This window comes from Phyllobates terribilis, unplaced genomic scaffold (genome assembly GCF_046119375.1).
Source record: "Phyllobates terribilis strain yellow unplaced genomic scaffold, ASM4611937v1 Scaffold_25__1_contigs__length_18738178, whole genome shotgun sequence".
Lineage (NCBI taxonomy): Eukaryota > Metazoa > Chordata > Amphibia > Anura > Dendrobatidae > Phyllobates > Phyllobates terribilis.
Window position 1 is genome coordinate 5604112 of NW_027362785.1, and position 16978 is coordinate 5621089.

Below are 16978 nucleotides of genomic sequence, written 5' to 3' on the forward strand. Positions count from 1 at the left end.
GATGAGAAGCCCCCACACATTGTGAGTGAGCCCCTCCATGGATGAGAAGCCTCCACACATTGTGAGTGATCCCCTCCTTGGATGAGAAGTCCCCGCACATTGTGAGTGACCCCCTCCATGATGAGAAGCCCCCGCACATTGTGAGTGATCTCCTCCATGGATGAGAAACTCCCACACATTGTGAGTGAGCCCCTCCATGGATGTGAAGCCCCCGCACATTGTGAATGACTCCCTCCATGGATGAGAAGCCCCCACACATTGTGAGTGACCCCCTCCATAGATTAGAAGCCCCCACACATTGTGAGTGACCCCCTCCATGGATGAGAAGCCCCCGCACATTGTGAGTGATCCCCTCCATGGACGAGAAGCTCCCACACATTGTGAGTGTTCTCCTCCATGGATGAGAAGCCCCCACACATTGTGAGTGACCCACTCCATAGATGAGAAGCCCCCACACATTGAGAGTGATTCCCTCCATGGATGAGAAACCCCCGCACATAGTCAATGACCCCCTCCATGGATGAGAAGCCCCAGCACATTGTGAGTGATCCCCTCCATGGATGAGAAGCCCCCGCACATTGTGAGTGAGCCCCTCCATGGATGAGAAGTCCCCGCACATTGTGAGTGATCCCCTTCACGGATGAGAAGCCCCCGCATATGGTGAGTGATCTCCTCCATGGATGAGAAGCCTCCACACATTGTGAGTGATCCCCTTCATGGATGAGAAGCCCCCGCACATTGTGAGTGACCCGCCTCCATGGATGAGAAGCACCTGCACATTGAGTGATCCCCTCCGTGGCTGAGAAACCCCCGCACATTGTGAGTGATCCCCTCCATGGATGAGAAGCCCCCACTCATTGTGAGTGAGCCCCTCCATGTATGAGAAGCCCCAGCATATTGTGAGTGAGCCCCTCCATGGATGAGAAGCCTCCACACATTGTGAGTGACCCCCTCCAAGGATGAGAAGTACCAGCACATTGTGAGTGACCACCTCCATGGAATAGAAGCCTCCACACATTGTGAGTGATCCCCTCCATGGATGAGAAGCCCCCGCACATTGAGTGATCCCCTCTGTGGCTGAGATACCCCCGCACATTGTGAGTGACCCCCTTCACGGACCAGAAGCTCCAGCACATTGTGAGTGACCCCCTCCATGGATGAGAAACCCCCGCACATTGTGAGTGATCCCCTCCATGGATGAGAAGCCCCCGCAAATTGTGAGTGATCCCCTCCATGGATGAGAAGCCCCCACTCATTGTGAGTGAGCCCCTCCATGTATGAGAAGCCCCAGCATATTGTGAGTGAGCCCCTCCATGGATGAGAAGCCTCCACACATTGTGAGTGACCCCCTCCATGGATGAGAAGTCCCAGCACATTGTGAGTGACCACCTCCATGGATGAGAAGCTCCCATACATTGTGAGTGATCTCCTCCATGAATGAGAAGCCCCCGCACATTGTGAGTGAGCCCCTCCATGGATGAGAAGCCTAAACACGTTGTGAGTGATCTCCTCCATGGATGAGAAGCCTCCGCACATTGTGAGTGATCCCCTCCATGGATGAGAAATCCCCGCACATAGTCAATGACCCCCTCCATGGATGAGAAGCTCCCACACATTGTGAGTGACCCCCTCCATAGATGAGAAGCCCCCACACATTGTGAGTGACCCCCTCCATAGATGAGAAGCCCCCACACATTGTGAGTGATCTCCTCCATGGATGAGAAGCCCCCGCACATTGTGAGTGATCCCCTCCATGGATGAGAAGCCCCCACACATTGTGAGTGATCCCCTCCATGGATGAGAAGTCCCAGCACATTGTGAGTGAGCCCCTCCATGGATGAGAAGTCCCAGCACATTGTGAGTGACCCCCTCCATGGATGAGAAGTCCCCACACATTGTGAGTGACCCCCTCCATAGATGAGAAGCCCCCACACATTGTGAGTGATCTCCTCCATGGATGAGAAGCCCCAGCACATTGTGAGTGATCCCCTCCATAGATGAGAAGCCCCCACACATTGTGAGTGATCCCCTCCATGGATGAGAAGCCCCTGCACATTGAGTGACCCCCTCCATGGATGAGAAGCCCCAGCACATTGTGAGTGACCCCCTCCATGAATGAGAAGTCCCCGCACATTGTGAGTGATCCCCTTCACGGATGAGAAGCCCCCGCATATGGTGAGTGATCTCCTCCATGGATGAGAAGCCTCCACACATTGAGTGATCCCCTCTGTGGCTGAGATACCCCCGCACATTGTGAGTGACCCCCTTCACGGACCAGAAGCTCCAGCACATTGTGAGTGACCCCCTCCATGGATGAGAAACCCCCGCACATTGTGAGTGATCCCCTCCATGGATGAGAAGCCCCCGCAAATTGTGAGTGATCCCCTCCATGAATGAGAAGCCCCCACTCATTGTGAGTGAGCCCCTCCATGTATGAGAAGCCCCAGCATATTGTGAGTGAGCCCCTCCATGGATGAGAAGCCTCCACACATTGTGAGTGACCCCCTCCATGGATGAGAAGTCCCAGCACATTGTGAGTGACCACCTCCATGGATGAGAAGCCTCCACACGTTGTGAGTGATCTCCTCCATGGATGAGAAGCCCCCACACATTGTGAGTGATCCCCTCCATGGATGAGAAGCCCCCGCACATTGAGTGATCCCCTCTGTGGCTGAGATACCCTGGCACATTGTGAGTGACTCCCTTCACGGACCAGAAGCTCCAGCACATTGTGAGTGACCCCCTCCATGGATGAGAAACCCCCACACATTGTGAGTGATCCCCTCCATGGATGAGAAGTCCCAGCACATTGTGAGTGAGCCCCTCCATGGATGAGAAGTCCCAGCAGATTGTTAGTGACCCCCTCCATGGATGAGAAGTCCCAGCACATTGTGAGTGATCCCCTCCATGGATGAGAAGCCCCCACACATTGTGAGTGATCCCCTCCATGGATGAGAAGCCCCCACACATTGTGAGTGACCCCCTCCATGGATGAGAAGCCCCCACACATTGTGAGTGACCCCCTCCATAGATGAGAAGCCCCCACACATTGTGAGTGATCTCCTCCATGGATGAGAAGCCCCAGCACATTGTGAGTGATCCCCTCCATAGATGAGAAGCCCCCACACATTGTGAGTGACCCCCTCCATGGATGAGAAGCCCCCGCACATTGTGAGTGATCCCCTCCATGGATGAGAAGCCCCCACACATTGTGAGTGATCCCCTCCATGGATGAGAAGCCCCCGCACATTGTGAGTGAGCCCCTCCATGGATGAGAAGCCCCTGCACATTGAGTGACCCCCTCCATGGATGAGAAGCCCCAGCACATTGTGAGTGACCCCCTCCATGAATGAGAAGTCCCCGCACATTGTGAGTGATCCCCTTCACGGATGAGAAGCCCCCGCATATGGTGAGTGATCTCCTCCATGGATGAGAAGCCTCCACACATTGTGAGTGATCCCCTTCATGGATGAGAAGCCCCCGCACATTGTGAGTGACCCGCCTCCATGGATGAGAAGCACCTGCACATGGAGTGACCCCCTCCATGGATGAGAAACCCCCACACATTGTGAGTGATCCCCTCCATGGATGAGAAGCCCCCGCACATTGTGAGTGATCCCCTCCATGGATGAGAAGCCCCCGCACATTGTGAGTGATCCCCTCCATGGATGAGAAGCCCCCACTCATTGTGAGTGAGCCCCTCCATGTATGAGAAGCCCCAGCATATTGTGAGTGAGCCCCTCCATGGATGAGAAGCCTCCACACATTGTGAGTGACCCCCTCCATGGATGAGAAGCCCCCACACATTGTGAGTGATCCCCTCCATGGATGAAAAGTCCCAGCACATTGTGAGTGAGCCCCTCCATGGATGAGAAGCCTCCACACATTGTGAGTGATCTCCTCCATGGATGAGAAGCCCCCACACATTGTGAGTGAACCCCTCCATGGATGAGAAGCCCCCACACATTGTGAGTGACCCCCTCCATGGATGAGAAGCCCCAGTACATTGTGAGTGATCCCCTCCATGGATGAGAAGCCCCCACACATTGTGATTGACTCCCTCCGTGGATGAGAAGCCCCCACACATTGTGAGTGATCCCCTCCATGGACGAGAAGTCCCAGCACATTGTGAGTGACCCCCTCCATGGATGAGAAGCTCCCGCACATTGTCAGTGACCCCCTCCATGGATGAGAAGCCCCCTCACATTGTGAGTGACCCCCTCCATAGATGAGAAGCCCCCACACATTGTGAGTGACCCCCCTCCATAGATGAGAAGCCCCCACACATTGTGAGTGATCTCCTCCATGGATGAGAAGCCCCAGCACATTGTGAGTGATCCCCTCCATAGATGAGAAGTCCCCACACATTGTGAGTGACCCCCTCCATGGATGAGAAACACCCACACATTGTGAGTGACCCCCTCCATGGATGAGAAGCCCCCACACATTGTGAGTGACTCCCTCCATGGATGAGAAGCCTCCACACATTGTGAGTGAGCCCCTCCATGGATGAGAGGCCCCCACACATTGTGAGTGATCCCCTCCATGGATAAGAAGCCCCCACACATTGTGAGTGACCCCCTCCATGGATGAGAAGCCCCCACACATTGTGAGTGACTCCCTCCATGGATGAGAAGCCTCCACATATTGTGAGTGAGCCCCTCCATGGATGAGAAGCCCCCGCACATTGTGAGTGACCCCCTCCATCAATGAGAAGCCCCCACACATTGTGAGTGATCCTCACCATGGATGAGAAGCTCCCGCACATTGTGAGTGATCCTCACCATGGATGAGAAGCCTCCGCACATTGTGAGTGACCCCCTCCATGGATAAGAAGCCCCCACACATTGTGAGTGATCCCCTCCATGGTTGAGAAGCCACCACACATTGTGAGTGATCCCCTCCATGGATGAGAAGCCTCCACACATTGTGAGTGATCGCCTCCATGTATGAGAAGTCTCCGCACATTGTGAGTGACCCCCTCCATAGATGAGAAGCCCCCACACATTGTGAGTAATCCCCTCCATGGATGAGAAGCCCCCACACATTGTGAGTGACTCCCTCCATGAATGAGAAGCCTCCACACATTGTGAGTGACCCCCTCCATGGATGAGAAGCCCCCACACATTGTGAGTGAGCCCCTCCATGGATGAGAAGCCCCCACACATTGTGAGCCCCACCATGGATGAGAAGCCCCCACACATTGTGAGTGAGCCCCTCCATGGATGAGAAGCCCCCACACATTGTGAGCCCCTCCATGGATGAGAAGCCCCCACACATTGTGAGTGGCCCCCTCCATGGATGAGAAGCACCCGTACATTGTGAGTGACCCTCTCCATGGATGAAAAGCCCACACACATTGTAAGTGACGCCCTCCATGATGAGAAGCCCCCACACATTGTGAGTGACTCCCTCCATGGATGAGAAGCCCCCACACATTGTGAGTGATCCCCACCATGGATGAGAACCCTCCACACATTGTGAATGACCCCCTCCATGGATGAAAAGCTCCCACACATTGTGAGTGAGCCCCTCCATGGATGAGAAGCCCCTATACATTGTGAGTGACCCCCTCCATGAATGAGAAGTCCCCGCACATTATGAGTGATCCCCTCCATGGATGAGAAACCCCCACACATTGTGAGTGACCCCCTCCATGGATGAGAAACCTCCGCACATTGTGAGTGATCCCCTCCATGGATGAGAAGCCCCCACACATTGTGAGCCCCTCCATGGATGAGAAGCCCCCACACATTGTGAGTGAGCCCCTCCATGGATGAGAAGCCTCCACACATTGTGAGTGATCCCCTCCTTTCATGAGAAGTCCCCGCACATTGTGAGTGACCCCCTCCATGATGAGAAGCCCCCGCACATTGTGAGTGATCTCCTCCATGGATGAGAAACTCCCACACATTGTGAGTGAGCCCCTCCATGGATGTGAAGCCCCCACACATTGTTAGTGACCCCCTCCATAGATTAGAAGCCCCCACACATTGTGAGTGACCCCCTCCATGGATGAGAAGCCCCCGCACATTGTGAGTGATCCCCTCCATGGATGAGAAGCTCCCACACATTGTGAGTGTTCTCCTCCATGGATGAGAAGCCCCCACACATTGTGAGTGACCCCCTCCATAGATGAGAAGCCCCCACACATTGAGAGTGATTCCCTCCATGGATGAGAAACCCCCGCACATAATCAATGACCCCCTCCATGGATGAGAAGCCCCAGCACATTGTGAGTGATCTCCTCCATGGATGAGAAGCCCCCGCACATTGTGAGTGAGCCCCTCCATGGATGAGAAGCCCCCGCACATTGTGAGTGATCCCCTCCATGGATGAGAAGCTCCCACACATTGTGAGTGATCTCCTCCATGGATGAGAAGCCCCCACACATTGTGAGTGACCCCCTCCATAGATGAGAAGCCCCCACACATTGAGAGTGATTCCCTCCATGGATGAGAAACCCCCGCACATTGTGAGTGATCCCCTCCATGGATGAGAAGCCCCCGCACATTGTGAGCGAGCCCCTCCATGGATGAGAAGCCCCCGCACATTGTGAGTGATCCCCTCCATGGATGAGAAGCCCCCGCACATTCTGAGTGACCCCCTCCATGAATGGGAAGCCCCCGCTCATTGTGAGTGATCCCCTCCATGGATAAGAAGCCCCCACACTTTGTGAGTGAGCCCCTCCATAGATGAGAAACCCCAGCACATAGTCAATGACCCCCTCCATGGATGAGAAGACCCCACACATTGTGAGTGATCTCCTCCATGGATGAGAAGCCCCAGCACATTGTGAGTGATCCCCTCCATGGATGAGAAACCCCCGCACATAGTCAATGACCCCCTCCATGGATGAGAAGCTCCCACACATTGTGAGTGATCTCCTCCATGGATGAGAAGCCCCCACACATTGTGAGTGAGCCCCTCCATAGATGAGAAGCCTCCACACATTGTGAGTGATCCCCTCCATGGATGAGAAGCCCCCACACATTGTGAGTAAGCCCCTCCATGGATGAGAAGCCCCCACACATTGTGAGTGACCCCCTCCATGGATGAGAAGCCCCCACACATTGTGAGTGACCCCCTCCATGGATGAGAAGCCCCCACACATTGTGAGTGACCCCCTCCATAGATGAGAAGCCCCCACACATTGTGAGTGATCCCCTCCATGGATGAGAAACCCCCGCACATAATCAATGACCCCCTCCATGGATGAGAAGCTCCCACACATTGTGAGTGATCTCCTCCATGGATGAGAAGACCCCACACATTGTCAGTGAGCCCCTCCATGGATAAGAAGCCCCCGCACATTGTGAGTGACCCCATCCATGGATGAGAAGCCCCCACACATTGTGAGTGAGCCCCTCCATAGATGAGAAGCCTCCACACATTGTGAGTGACCCCCTCCATAGATGAGAAGCCCCCACACATTGTGAGTGATCTCCTCCATGGATGAGAAGCCCCAGCACATTGTGAGTGATCCCCTAGATAGATGAGAAGCCCCCACACATTGTGAGTGACCCCCTCCATGGATGAGAAGCCCCCGCACATTGTGAGTGATCCCTTCCATGGATGAGAAGCCCCCACACATTGTGAGTGATCCCCTCCATGGATGAGAAGTCCCAGCACATTGTGAGTGACCCCCTCCATGGATGAGAAGTCCCAGCACATTGTGAGTGACCCCCTCCATGGATGAGAAGCCCCCACACATTGTGAGTGAGCCCCTCCATAGATTAGAAGCCCCCACACATTGTGAGTGACCCCCTCCATGGATGAGAAGCCCCCACACATTGTGAGTGACCCCCTCCATGGATGAGAAGCCCCCACACATTGTGAGTGATCTCCTCCATGGATGAGAAGCCCCAGCACATTGTGAGTGATCCCCTCCATAGATGAGAAGCCCCCACACATTGTGAGTGACCCCCTCCATGGATGAGAAGCCCCCGCACATTGTGAGTGATCCCCTCCATGGATGAGAAGCCCCCACACATTGTGAGTGACCCCCTCCATGGATGAGAAGCCCCCACACATTGTGAGTGACCCCCTCCATGGATGAGAAGCCCCCACACATTGTGAGTGATCCCCTCCATGGATGAGAAACCCCCGCACATAATCAATGACCCCCTCCATGGATGAGAAGCTCCCACACATTGTGAGTGATCTCCTCCATGGATGAGAAGACCCCACACATTGTCAGTGAGCCCCTCCATGGATAAGAAGCCCCCGCACATTGTGAGTGAGCCCCTCCATAGATGAGAAGCCTCCACACATTGTGAGTGACCCCCTCCATAGATGAGAAGCCCCCACACATTGTGAGTGATCTCCTCCATGGATGAGAAGCCCCAGCACATTGTGAGTGATCCCCTAGATAGATGAGAAGCCCCCACACATTGTGAGTGACCCCCTCCATGGATGAGAAGCCCCCGCACATTGTGAGTGATCCCTTCCATGGATGAGAAGCCCCCACACATTGTGAGTGATCCCCTCCATGGATGAGAAGTCCCAGCACATTGTGAGTGACCCCCTCGATGGATGAGAAGTCCCAGCACATTGTGAGTGACCCCCTCCATGGATGAGAAGCCCCCACACATTGTGAGTGAGCCCCTCCATAGATGAGAAGCCCCCACACATTGTGAGTGACCCCCTCCATGGATGAGAAGCCCCCACACATTGTGAGTGACCCCCTCCATGGATGAGAAGCCCCCACACATTGTGAGTGATCTCCTCCATGGATGAGAAGCCCCAGCACATTGTGAGTGATCCCCTCCATAGATGAGAAGCCCCCACACATTGTGAGTGACCCCCTCCATGGATGAGAAGCCCCCGCACATTGTGAGTGATCCCCTCCATGGATGAGAAGCCCCCACACATTGTGAGTGATCCCCTCCATGGATGAGAAGTCCCAGCACATTGTGAGTGACCCCCTCCATGGATGAGAAGTCCCAGCACATTGTGAGTGAGCCCCTCCATGGATGGAAGCCCCAGCACATTGTGAGTGATCCCCTCCATGGATGAGAAGCCCCCACAGATGGTGAGTGATCCTCTCCATGGATGAGAAGTCCCAGCACATAGTGAGTGATCCCCTCCATGGATGAGAAACCCCCGCACATTGTGAGTGATCCCCTGCATGGATGAGAAGCCCCCGCACATTGTGAGTGATCCCCTGCATGGATGAGAAGCCCCCACACATTGTGAGTGACCCCCTCCAAGGATGAGAAGCCCTCACACATTGTGAGTGACTCCCTCCATGGATGAGAAGTCCCCGCACATTGTGAGTGAGCCCCCTCCATGGATGAGAAGCCTCTGCACATGAGTGGTCTCAGGAGGCTTTACTTCTGGCCGACCCAGGACTTCTCCGGACAATCACTCCTCCAGAGACATCACCTGGCAGTAATGCAGATGCCATATCGATAATAATCTGGTATCACCTTTATCCTCTGATATTATCTGGGATTGGGGGGCATAATTGCTTCAGTGGGTTCAAGCGCCAGGATTTTTGACCTTGGGAAACCACAGAAATGTGATATCAACCCAAATTCTGGATGTATCATAGTTGTGTTTGGTGTCCAGGATGGTGAATGTCTGCTTGGACATATGGCGGTCATATTGTTCCACTAGTAATTATGTCTTTTCACCTATATTCCTTGCATACAATTAGTAATCCTGACCAGGAGGAGCCATGAGGGGCGAGGATGAAACCCTTCAACAATTTCTCCTCCAGATCATCTCATGGTCAGACCAAGTAGAGACAACTGTTCTCATTCCCGCGGTGATCTCCTCTGGAATTAATCACTCCTTGATCTAATCGTAAGAGCCTCATTGTTGTATCCCTTTTCTGTTTTTGCCTTGTGTTTTCGCCTTTTTATCATTTCATCTTTTTTGTAAATACTATATTTTTCTCGGGGGGGGGGATATTAAACCTAAAATTTAATAAGTTTGGAAACCCTTCTTTAACAATTCAGTGATCCGGGACATAGTGTTGGAAGGGAATTTACGTTTTGATCAAATTTAAAAAATTGGTACCTCTTTGAGTCTAAGCAAATCTGTAAATACTCAGGGAGCAAAGGTCCAATGTAGGAGGGTTAACGTAGAGACGCCACATCATCAACATGCTCCACCTGGTTGACCGTACCAGGCCTACGTACCCATAACCTGAAATGTTCAATGATGAACTTACACTTTTCTGTCGGATATATAAAGCTGGGAGAGTTCTCTTATCTGTTCTACCTTTGTAATTTACACTGGACCTGGATAATTGTAGGCGTCTGAAGAAACTATTTACACCCACAAAAGAACAAAGTCCGACAAACAGCTCAATACTCCTTTCACGATGGCGGCCGTAGATCTGACAGATGAGCTAGTGTGCTCCATTCACAAGGACATCTATAAGGATCCCGTAACGCTACCTTGTGGACACAGCTTCTGCCGGGATTGTATCACCAAAACATTTGACCATCAAGATGAAGATGACCATAGATGTCCCGAATGTCAGCAGAGATTTAAAAGAAGACCGGAACTCATAAGAAACTACAGGTTGCACAATATGGCCGAGGCTTGTACTCTGTCTGACCGAAAGGAGACCGGGATCTTCTGCACCTTCTGTGACTTATCTGTTCCTGCAGAAAAATTCTGTTTGCAGTGTGAAACCTTCATGTGTCACAAACACGTGACGAGACACAACAAGGAGGCCTTGGGGCACACTTTATTACCCCCGAGTACAGACCTAAGGAAGATAAAGTGTCCCGTCCATGAGAAGATCCTGGAATATTACTGCAAGGAGGACAGGTGTTGTATCTGTGAGTCCTGCTGGGTGGATGGAGATCATACAAGGCATCAAGTTGAGCCACTAAAAAAGGCTGTAGAGCATAAGAAGAAGAAGCTGATGTACAAGCGAGAGAAACTCAGATCCATGCAGGAGAAAAGTCAAAGAAAAATACAGAGTCTGCAGGAGCACAGCAGCAGAGCGCATGAAAAAATGGAGGTGGTGTCGAAGAGAGTCAATGGTCAATTTCAGAATTTCAGGAATCAGCTCGAAATCCTGGAGAGGAGAGTCCTGAGCGAGATCATAAGACAGGAGGAGATGGTGTCACGATCGAACGCTCATCTGATCCAACGGCTGGAGAAAAAGAACGACGAGCTGTCCAAGAGGATCGAGGACGTAGAGAAGCTCATGAGCATAAACGACTCACTCATGGTCCTACAAGATGAGGAGCTCGAGAAGGACGACTTCTGTGAGGTCAACCATTGGGAAGAAGCCACAGAACTAGAGGAGGCTCGATGTGAAGGCGATCTACGAGCAGCCGTAGACCTAAAATCTGCTCTTCAAAACATCTCTAATATAGTGACAAGTGTGGAGAAAGGGATTTATATGTACGAGCCGACCAACATAACCCTGGCTGCGGAAACCATCTGTAACAATGCCGATATCTCATGGGACAAGGATGGGGCCAGAAAGCCGACGCCGGACGGGGCTGACTATTCTATGTTTCTAAGCATGGAGAATTTTAGCTTTGGAAGGTATTACTGGGCGGTGAAGACCAGTGAGTCAGGGGGTTGGAGGGTCGGGGTGTGCGACTCGAGCATAGCCAGGAGGGGGCAGGAGTCCCTGATTGGAGACACTGACAAATCCTGGTGCTTGTACAGATACGGTAATAAAATCTACGCCAGACATGACGGTAAAGATGTCCCGGTGCCACACGTTGCTTCGTATGACAGGCTGCTGGTATGTCTGGACTATGACGAGGGCAGACTGTCCTTTTATGAGCTGAATGACCCTTTAAGACATTTACACACCTTTAATGCCAACTTTACCAGCATGCTCTTTGCAGCTTTTGGCTTACATTCTGGAAAACTATATGTAGCTACAGGAATGGACATTGGCTGTTTGTTGTTGGGATGAGGCTCCATGTCTGACTCACAATTGGCCTGGCGTTCCTCATGGACATCTTTTCCCAAGGCCTAATTCTCAACAGACCCCTTGGAGAATTGAGACTGTAATGGATTCGGCTGCTGTTTCCCATCATTTACTGTCATTTCCTCAGGTTTCTATTAATTCTCACTCAGCACCTACCGCTCCTCAAGATTCATTGGTTGACCTATTGTTTGCCATAAGCATCTTTGCATTTCAGTTCACGATGCATATGGCAAACAATAGGTTGACCAATTAGTAAGCTCACCTTTGCAGAAACTCCAGTGATTGCTGTTTAACCCTCTACTTGGATAACCTATCACATGTTGTGAGCATCACAAACTGTTCGAATTCTGCTATCTACATCTATGTCCTGCTTCGGGCCTTCTGTATTCCTGTACATATGCCCTCCTGGTTATGTGGCTTCTAGTGTGTGCTGCCTCACTTGTTTGTCTGCTATCCATCATAGCTTTCCAGTCTGTTATGCCAACAACTCTTGTGTCCATGGGTCCACAATGACTTGTAGCTTCATGAATCCATCACACCAGGTGAGCCTAACAATTCATGCTCTTTTAGAAACTGCTTTGAACTGCAGCTTAAACACTATTTACAAAGGTCCACAATGACTTGTAGCTTCATGAATCCATCACACCAGGTGAGCCTAACAATTCATGCTCTTTTAGAAACTGCTTTGAACTGCTGCTTAAACACTATTTACAAACTTTCTTCATGTGTGAGCTTCTCTGCTCCCCCTCACCTCTGCCTTATAAAGACAGGGAAGTATATGTAAATAGTGTTTGAGCAGAGATTCTTGAGAGAGCAGCAGCTCAAAGCAGCTTCTAAAACAGCATGAGCTAAGCAGTTACCAAAATGGTGTTTGGGAGAGAAGGAAGGTCAAGGATTATATAACAAAGATTCATGACTTTGTAAAGGCTCACCGATTCGTAGGTATCTGCAGAGGAAGCCGGCAGCAAGCGTACAATTTCTCTGAAGCATGAAAGTTGTAATGTTTGTCATCACCATAATTGTACCGACATCTAGAATATTTTTAAGGTCATTTTTACTAAACAATGAACAACAAAAAAAAAATAAAACCCCATAAAACAATGGCAGTATCACATACACGCTGCTGCTGAACTCTATGGGACGGACAGAGGCGGTGACGCAGCAGAGCCAGGTGAGGCCACAGATACACCCCGCACATTGTCCCCCGGTCCGGCTCTCAGGACCCCTGCGCCGTGTGATGGAAGGAAAAACGAGGAACGAAGCCATAAAGGAAATCACTAACATCATAACACGAGCAACGACCCGGGGAGCGGAGAGACTGGAAACCATCATCCTCCATAGCTGAGCAAGAGCTTCACATGGGCCCATGTGTATCTAATCCTATCCTGTGTGATACTGACTGCTGAGCCGTGTATCTAATCCTATCCTGTGTGATACTGTCTGCTGAGCCGTGTATCTAATCCTCTCCTGTGTGATACTGACTGCTGAGCCGTGTATCTAATCCTATACTGTGTGATACTGTCTGCTGAGCCGTGTATCTAATCCTATCCTGTGTGATACTGTCTGCTGAGCCGTGTATCTAATCCTCTCCTGTGTGATACTGTCTGCTGAGCCGTGTATCTAATCCTCTCCTGTGTGATACTGTCTGCTGAGCCGTGTATCTAATCCTCTCCTGTGTGATACTGTCTGCTGAGCCGTGTATCTAATCCTATCCTGTGTGATACTGACTGCTGAGCAGTGTATCTAATCCTATCCTGTGTGATACTGTCTGCTGAGCCGTGTATCTAATCCTATCCTGTGTGATACTGACTGCTGAGCAGTGTATCTAATCCTATCCTGTGTGATACTGTCTACTGAGCCGTGTATCTAATCCTATCCTGTGTGATACTGTCTACTGAGCCGTGTATCTAATCCTCTCCTGTGTGATACTGTCTGCTGAGCCGTGTATCTAATCCTATCCTGTGTGATACTGTCTGCTGAGCCGTGTATCTAATCCTCTCCTGTGTGATACTGTCTGCTGAGCTGTGTATCTAATCCTATCCTGTGTGATACTGACTGCTGAGCCGTGTATCTAATCCTATCCTGTGTGATACTGACTGCTGAGCCGTGTATCTAATCCTATCCTGTGTGATACTGTCTGCTGAGCCGTGTATCTAATCCTATCCTGTGTGATACTGTCTACTGAGCCGTGTATCTAATCCTATCCTGTGTGATACTGTCTGCTGAGCCGTGTATCTAATCCTATCCTGAGTGATACTGTCTGCTGAGCCGTGTATCTAATCCTATCCTGTGTGATACTGTCTACTGAGCCGTGTATCTAATCCTATCCTGTGTGATACTGTCTGCTGAGCCGTGTATCTAATCCTATCCTGAGTGATACTGTCTGCTGAGCCGTGTATCTAATCCTGTGTGATACTGTCTGCTGAGCCGTGTATCTAATCCTGTGTGATACTGTCTGCTGAGCCGTGTATCTAATCCTATCCTGTGTGATACTGACTACTGAGACGTGTATCTAATCCTATCCTGTGTGATACTGACTGCTGAGCCGTGTATCTAATCCTCTCCTGTGTGATACTGTCTGCTGAGCCGTGTATCTAATCCTCTCCTGTGTGATACTGTCTGCTGAGCCGTGTATCTAATCCTATCCTGTGTGATACTGTCTGCTGAGCCGTGTATCTAATCCTATCCTGTGTGATACTGTCTGCTGAGCCGTGTATCTAATCCTATCCTGTGTGATACTGTCTGCTGAGCTGTGTATCTAATCCTCTCCTGTGTGATACTGACTGCTGAGCCGTCTATCTAATCCTACCCTGTGTGATACTGACTGCTGAGCCGTGTATCTAATCCTATCCTGTGTGATACTGTCTGCTGAGCCGTGTATCTAATCCTATCCTGTGTGATACTGTCTGCTGAGCCGTGTATCTAATCCTACCCTGTGTGATACTGTCTGCTGAGCCGTGTATCTAATCCTCTTCTGTGTGATACTGTCTGCTGAGCCGTGTATCTAATCCTATCCTGTGTGATACTGTCTGCTGAGCCGTGTATCTAATCCTCTCCTGTGTGATACTGTCTGCTGAGCCGTGTATCTAATCCTCTCCTGTGTGATACTGACAGCTGAGCCGTGTATCTAATCCTATTCTGTGTGATACTGTCTGCTGAGCCGTGTATCTAATCCTATCCTGTGTGATACTGACTGCTAAGACGTGTATCTATTCCTATCCTGTGTGATACTGACTGCTGAGCCGTGTATCTAATCCTATCCTGTGTGATACTGACTGCTAAGACGTGTATCTATTCCTATCCTGTGTGATACTGACTGCTGAGCCGTGTATCTAATCCTATCCTGTGTGATACTGTCTGCTGAGCCGTGTATCTAATCCTATCCTGTGTGATACTGACTGCTGAGCCGTGTATCTATTCCTATCCTGTGTGATACTGACTGCTGAGCCGTGTATCTAATCCTATCCTGTGTGATACTGACTGCTGAGCCGTGTATCTAATCCTACTCTGTGTGATACTGACTGCTGAGCCGTGTATCTAATCCTCTTCTGTGTGATACTGTCTGCTGAGCCGTGTATCTAATCCTATCCTGTGTGATACTGTCTGCTGAGCCGTGTATCTAATCCTCTCCTGTGTGATACTGTCTGCTGAGCCGTGTATCTAATCCTCTCCTGTGTGATACTGTCTGCTGAGCCGTGTATCTAATCCTATCCTGTGTGATACTGACTGCTGAGCCGTGTATCTAATCCTATCCTGTGTGATACTGTCTACGGAGCCGTGTATCTAATCCTATCCTGTGTGATACTGACTGCTGAGCCGTGTATCTAATCCTCTCCTGTGTGATACTGACTGCTGAGCCGTGTATCTAATCCTATCCTGTGTGATACTGTCTACGGAGCCGTGTATCTAATCCTATTCTGTGTGATACTGACTGCTGAGCCGTGTATCTATTCCTATCCTGTGTGATACTGACTGCTGAGCCGTGTATCTAATCCTATCCTGTGTGATACTGACTGCTGAGCCGTGTATCTAATCCTACCCTGTGTGATACTGACTGCTGAGCCGTGTATCTAATCCTCTTCTGTGTGATACTGTCTGCTGAGCCGTGTATCTAATCCTATCCTGTGTGATACTGTCTGCTGAGCCGTGTATCTAATCCTCTCCTGTGTGATACTGTCTGCTGAGCCGTGTATCTAATCCTCTCCTGTGTGATACTGTCTGCTGAGCCGTGTATCTAATCCTATCCTGTGTGATACTGTCTGCTGAGCTGTGTATCTAATCCTCTCCTGTGTGATACTGACTGCTGAGCCGTGCATCTAATCCTACCCTGTGTGATACCGACTGCTGAGCCGTGTATCTAATCCTTTTCTGTGTGATACTGTCTGCTGAGCCGTGTATCTAATCCTCTCCTGTGTGATACTGACTGCTGAGCCGTGTATCTAATCCTATCCTGTGTGATACTGTCTGCTGAGCCGTGTATCTAATCCTCTCCTGTGTGATACTGTCTGCTGAGCCGTGTATCTAATCCTCTCCTGTGTGATACCTCTTGCTGAGACGTGTATCTAATCCTCTCCTGTGTGATACTGTCTGCTGAGCCTTGTATCTAATCCTATCCTGTGTGATACTGTCTGCTGAGCTGTGTATCTAATCCTCTCTTGTGTGATACTGTCTGCTGAGCCGTGTATCTAATCCTCTCCTGTGTGATACTGTCTGCTGAGCCGTGTATCTAATCCTATCCAGTGTGATACTGTCTGCTGAGCCGTGTATCTAATCCTATCCTGTGTGATACTGTCTGCTGAGCCGTGTATCTAATCCTCTCCTGTGTGATACTAACTGCTGAGCCGTGTATCTAATCCTATCCTGTGTGATACTGTCTGCTGAGCCGTGTATCTAATCCTCTCCTGTGTGATACTGACTGCTGAGCCGTGTATCTAATCCTCTTCTGTGTGATACTGTCTGCTGAGCCGTGTATCTAATCCTATCCTGTGTGATACTGTCTGCTGAGCCGTGTATCTAATCCTCTCCTGTGTGATACTGTCTGCTGAGCCGTGTATCTAATCC

The 16978-nt window shown here is 50.7% G+C and overlaps 1 protein-coding gene across 1 annotated transcript; it reads left to right on the top strand.

The window, feature by feature from the left end:
• Nucleotides 1-10274: 10274 nt before the first annotated feature.
• LOC141176420 (E3 ubiquitin-protein ligase TRIM39-like) lies at nt 10275-13061 on the top strand. The gene has a single exon (XM_073660403.1). The coding sequence runs from the start codon at nt 10334-10336 to the stop codon at nt 11900-11902; it is 1569 nt and encodes a 522-aa protein (XP_073516504.1). The 5' UTR covers nt 10275-10333; the 3' UTR covers nt 11903-13061.
• Nucleotides 13062-16978: the final 3917 nt, after the last annotated feature.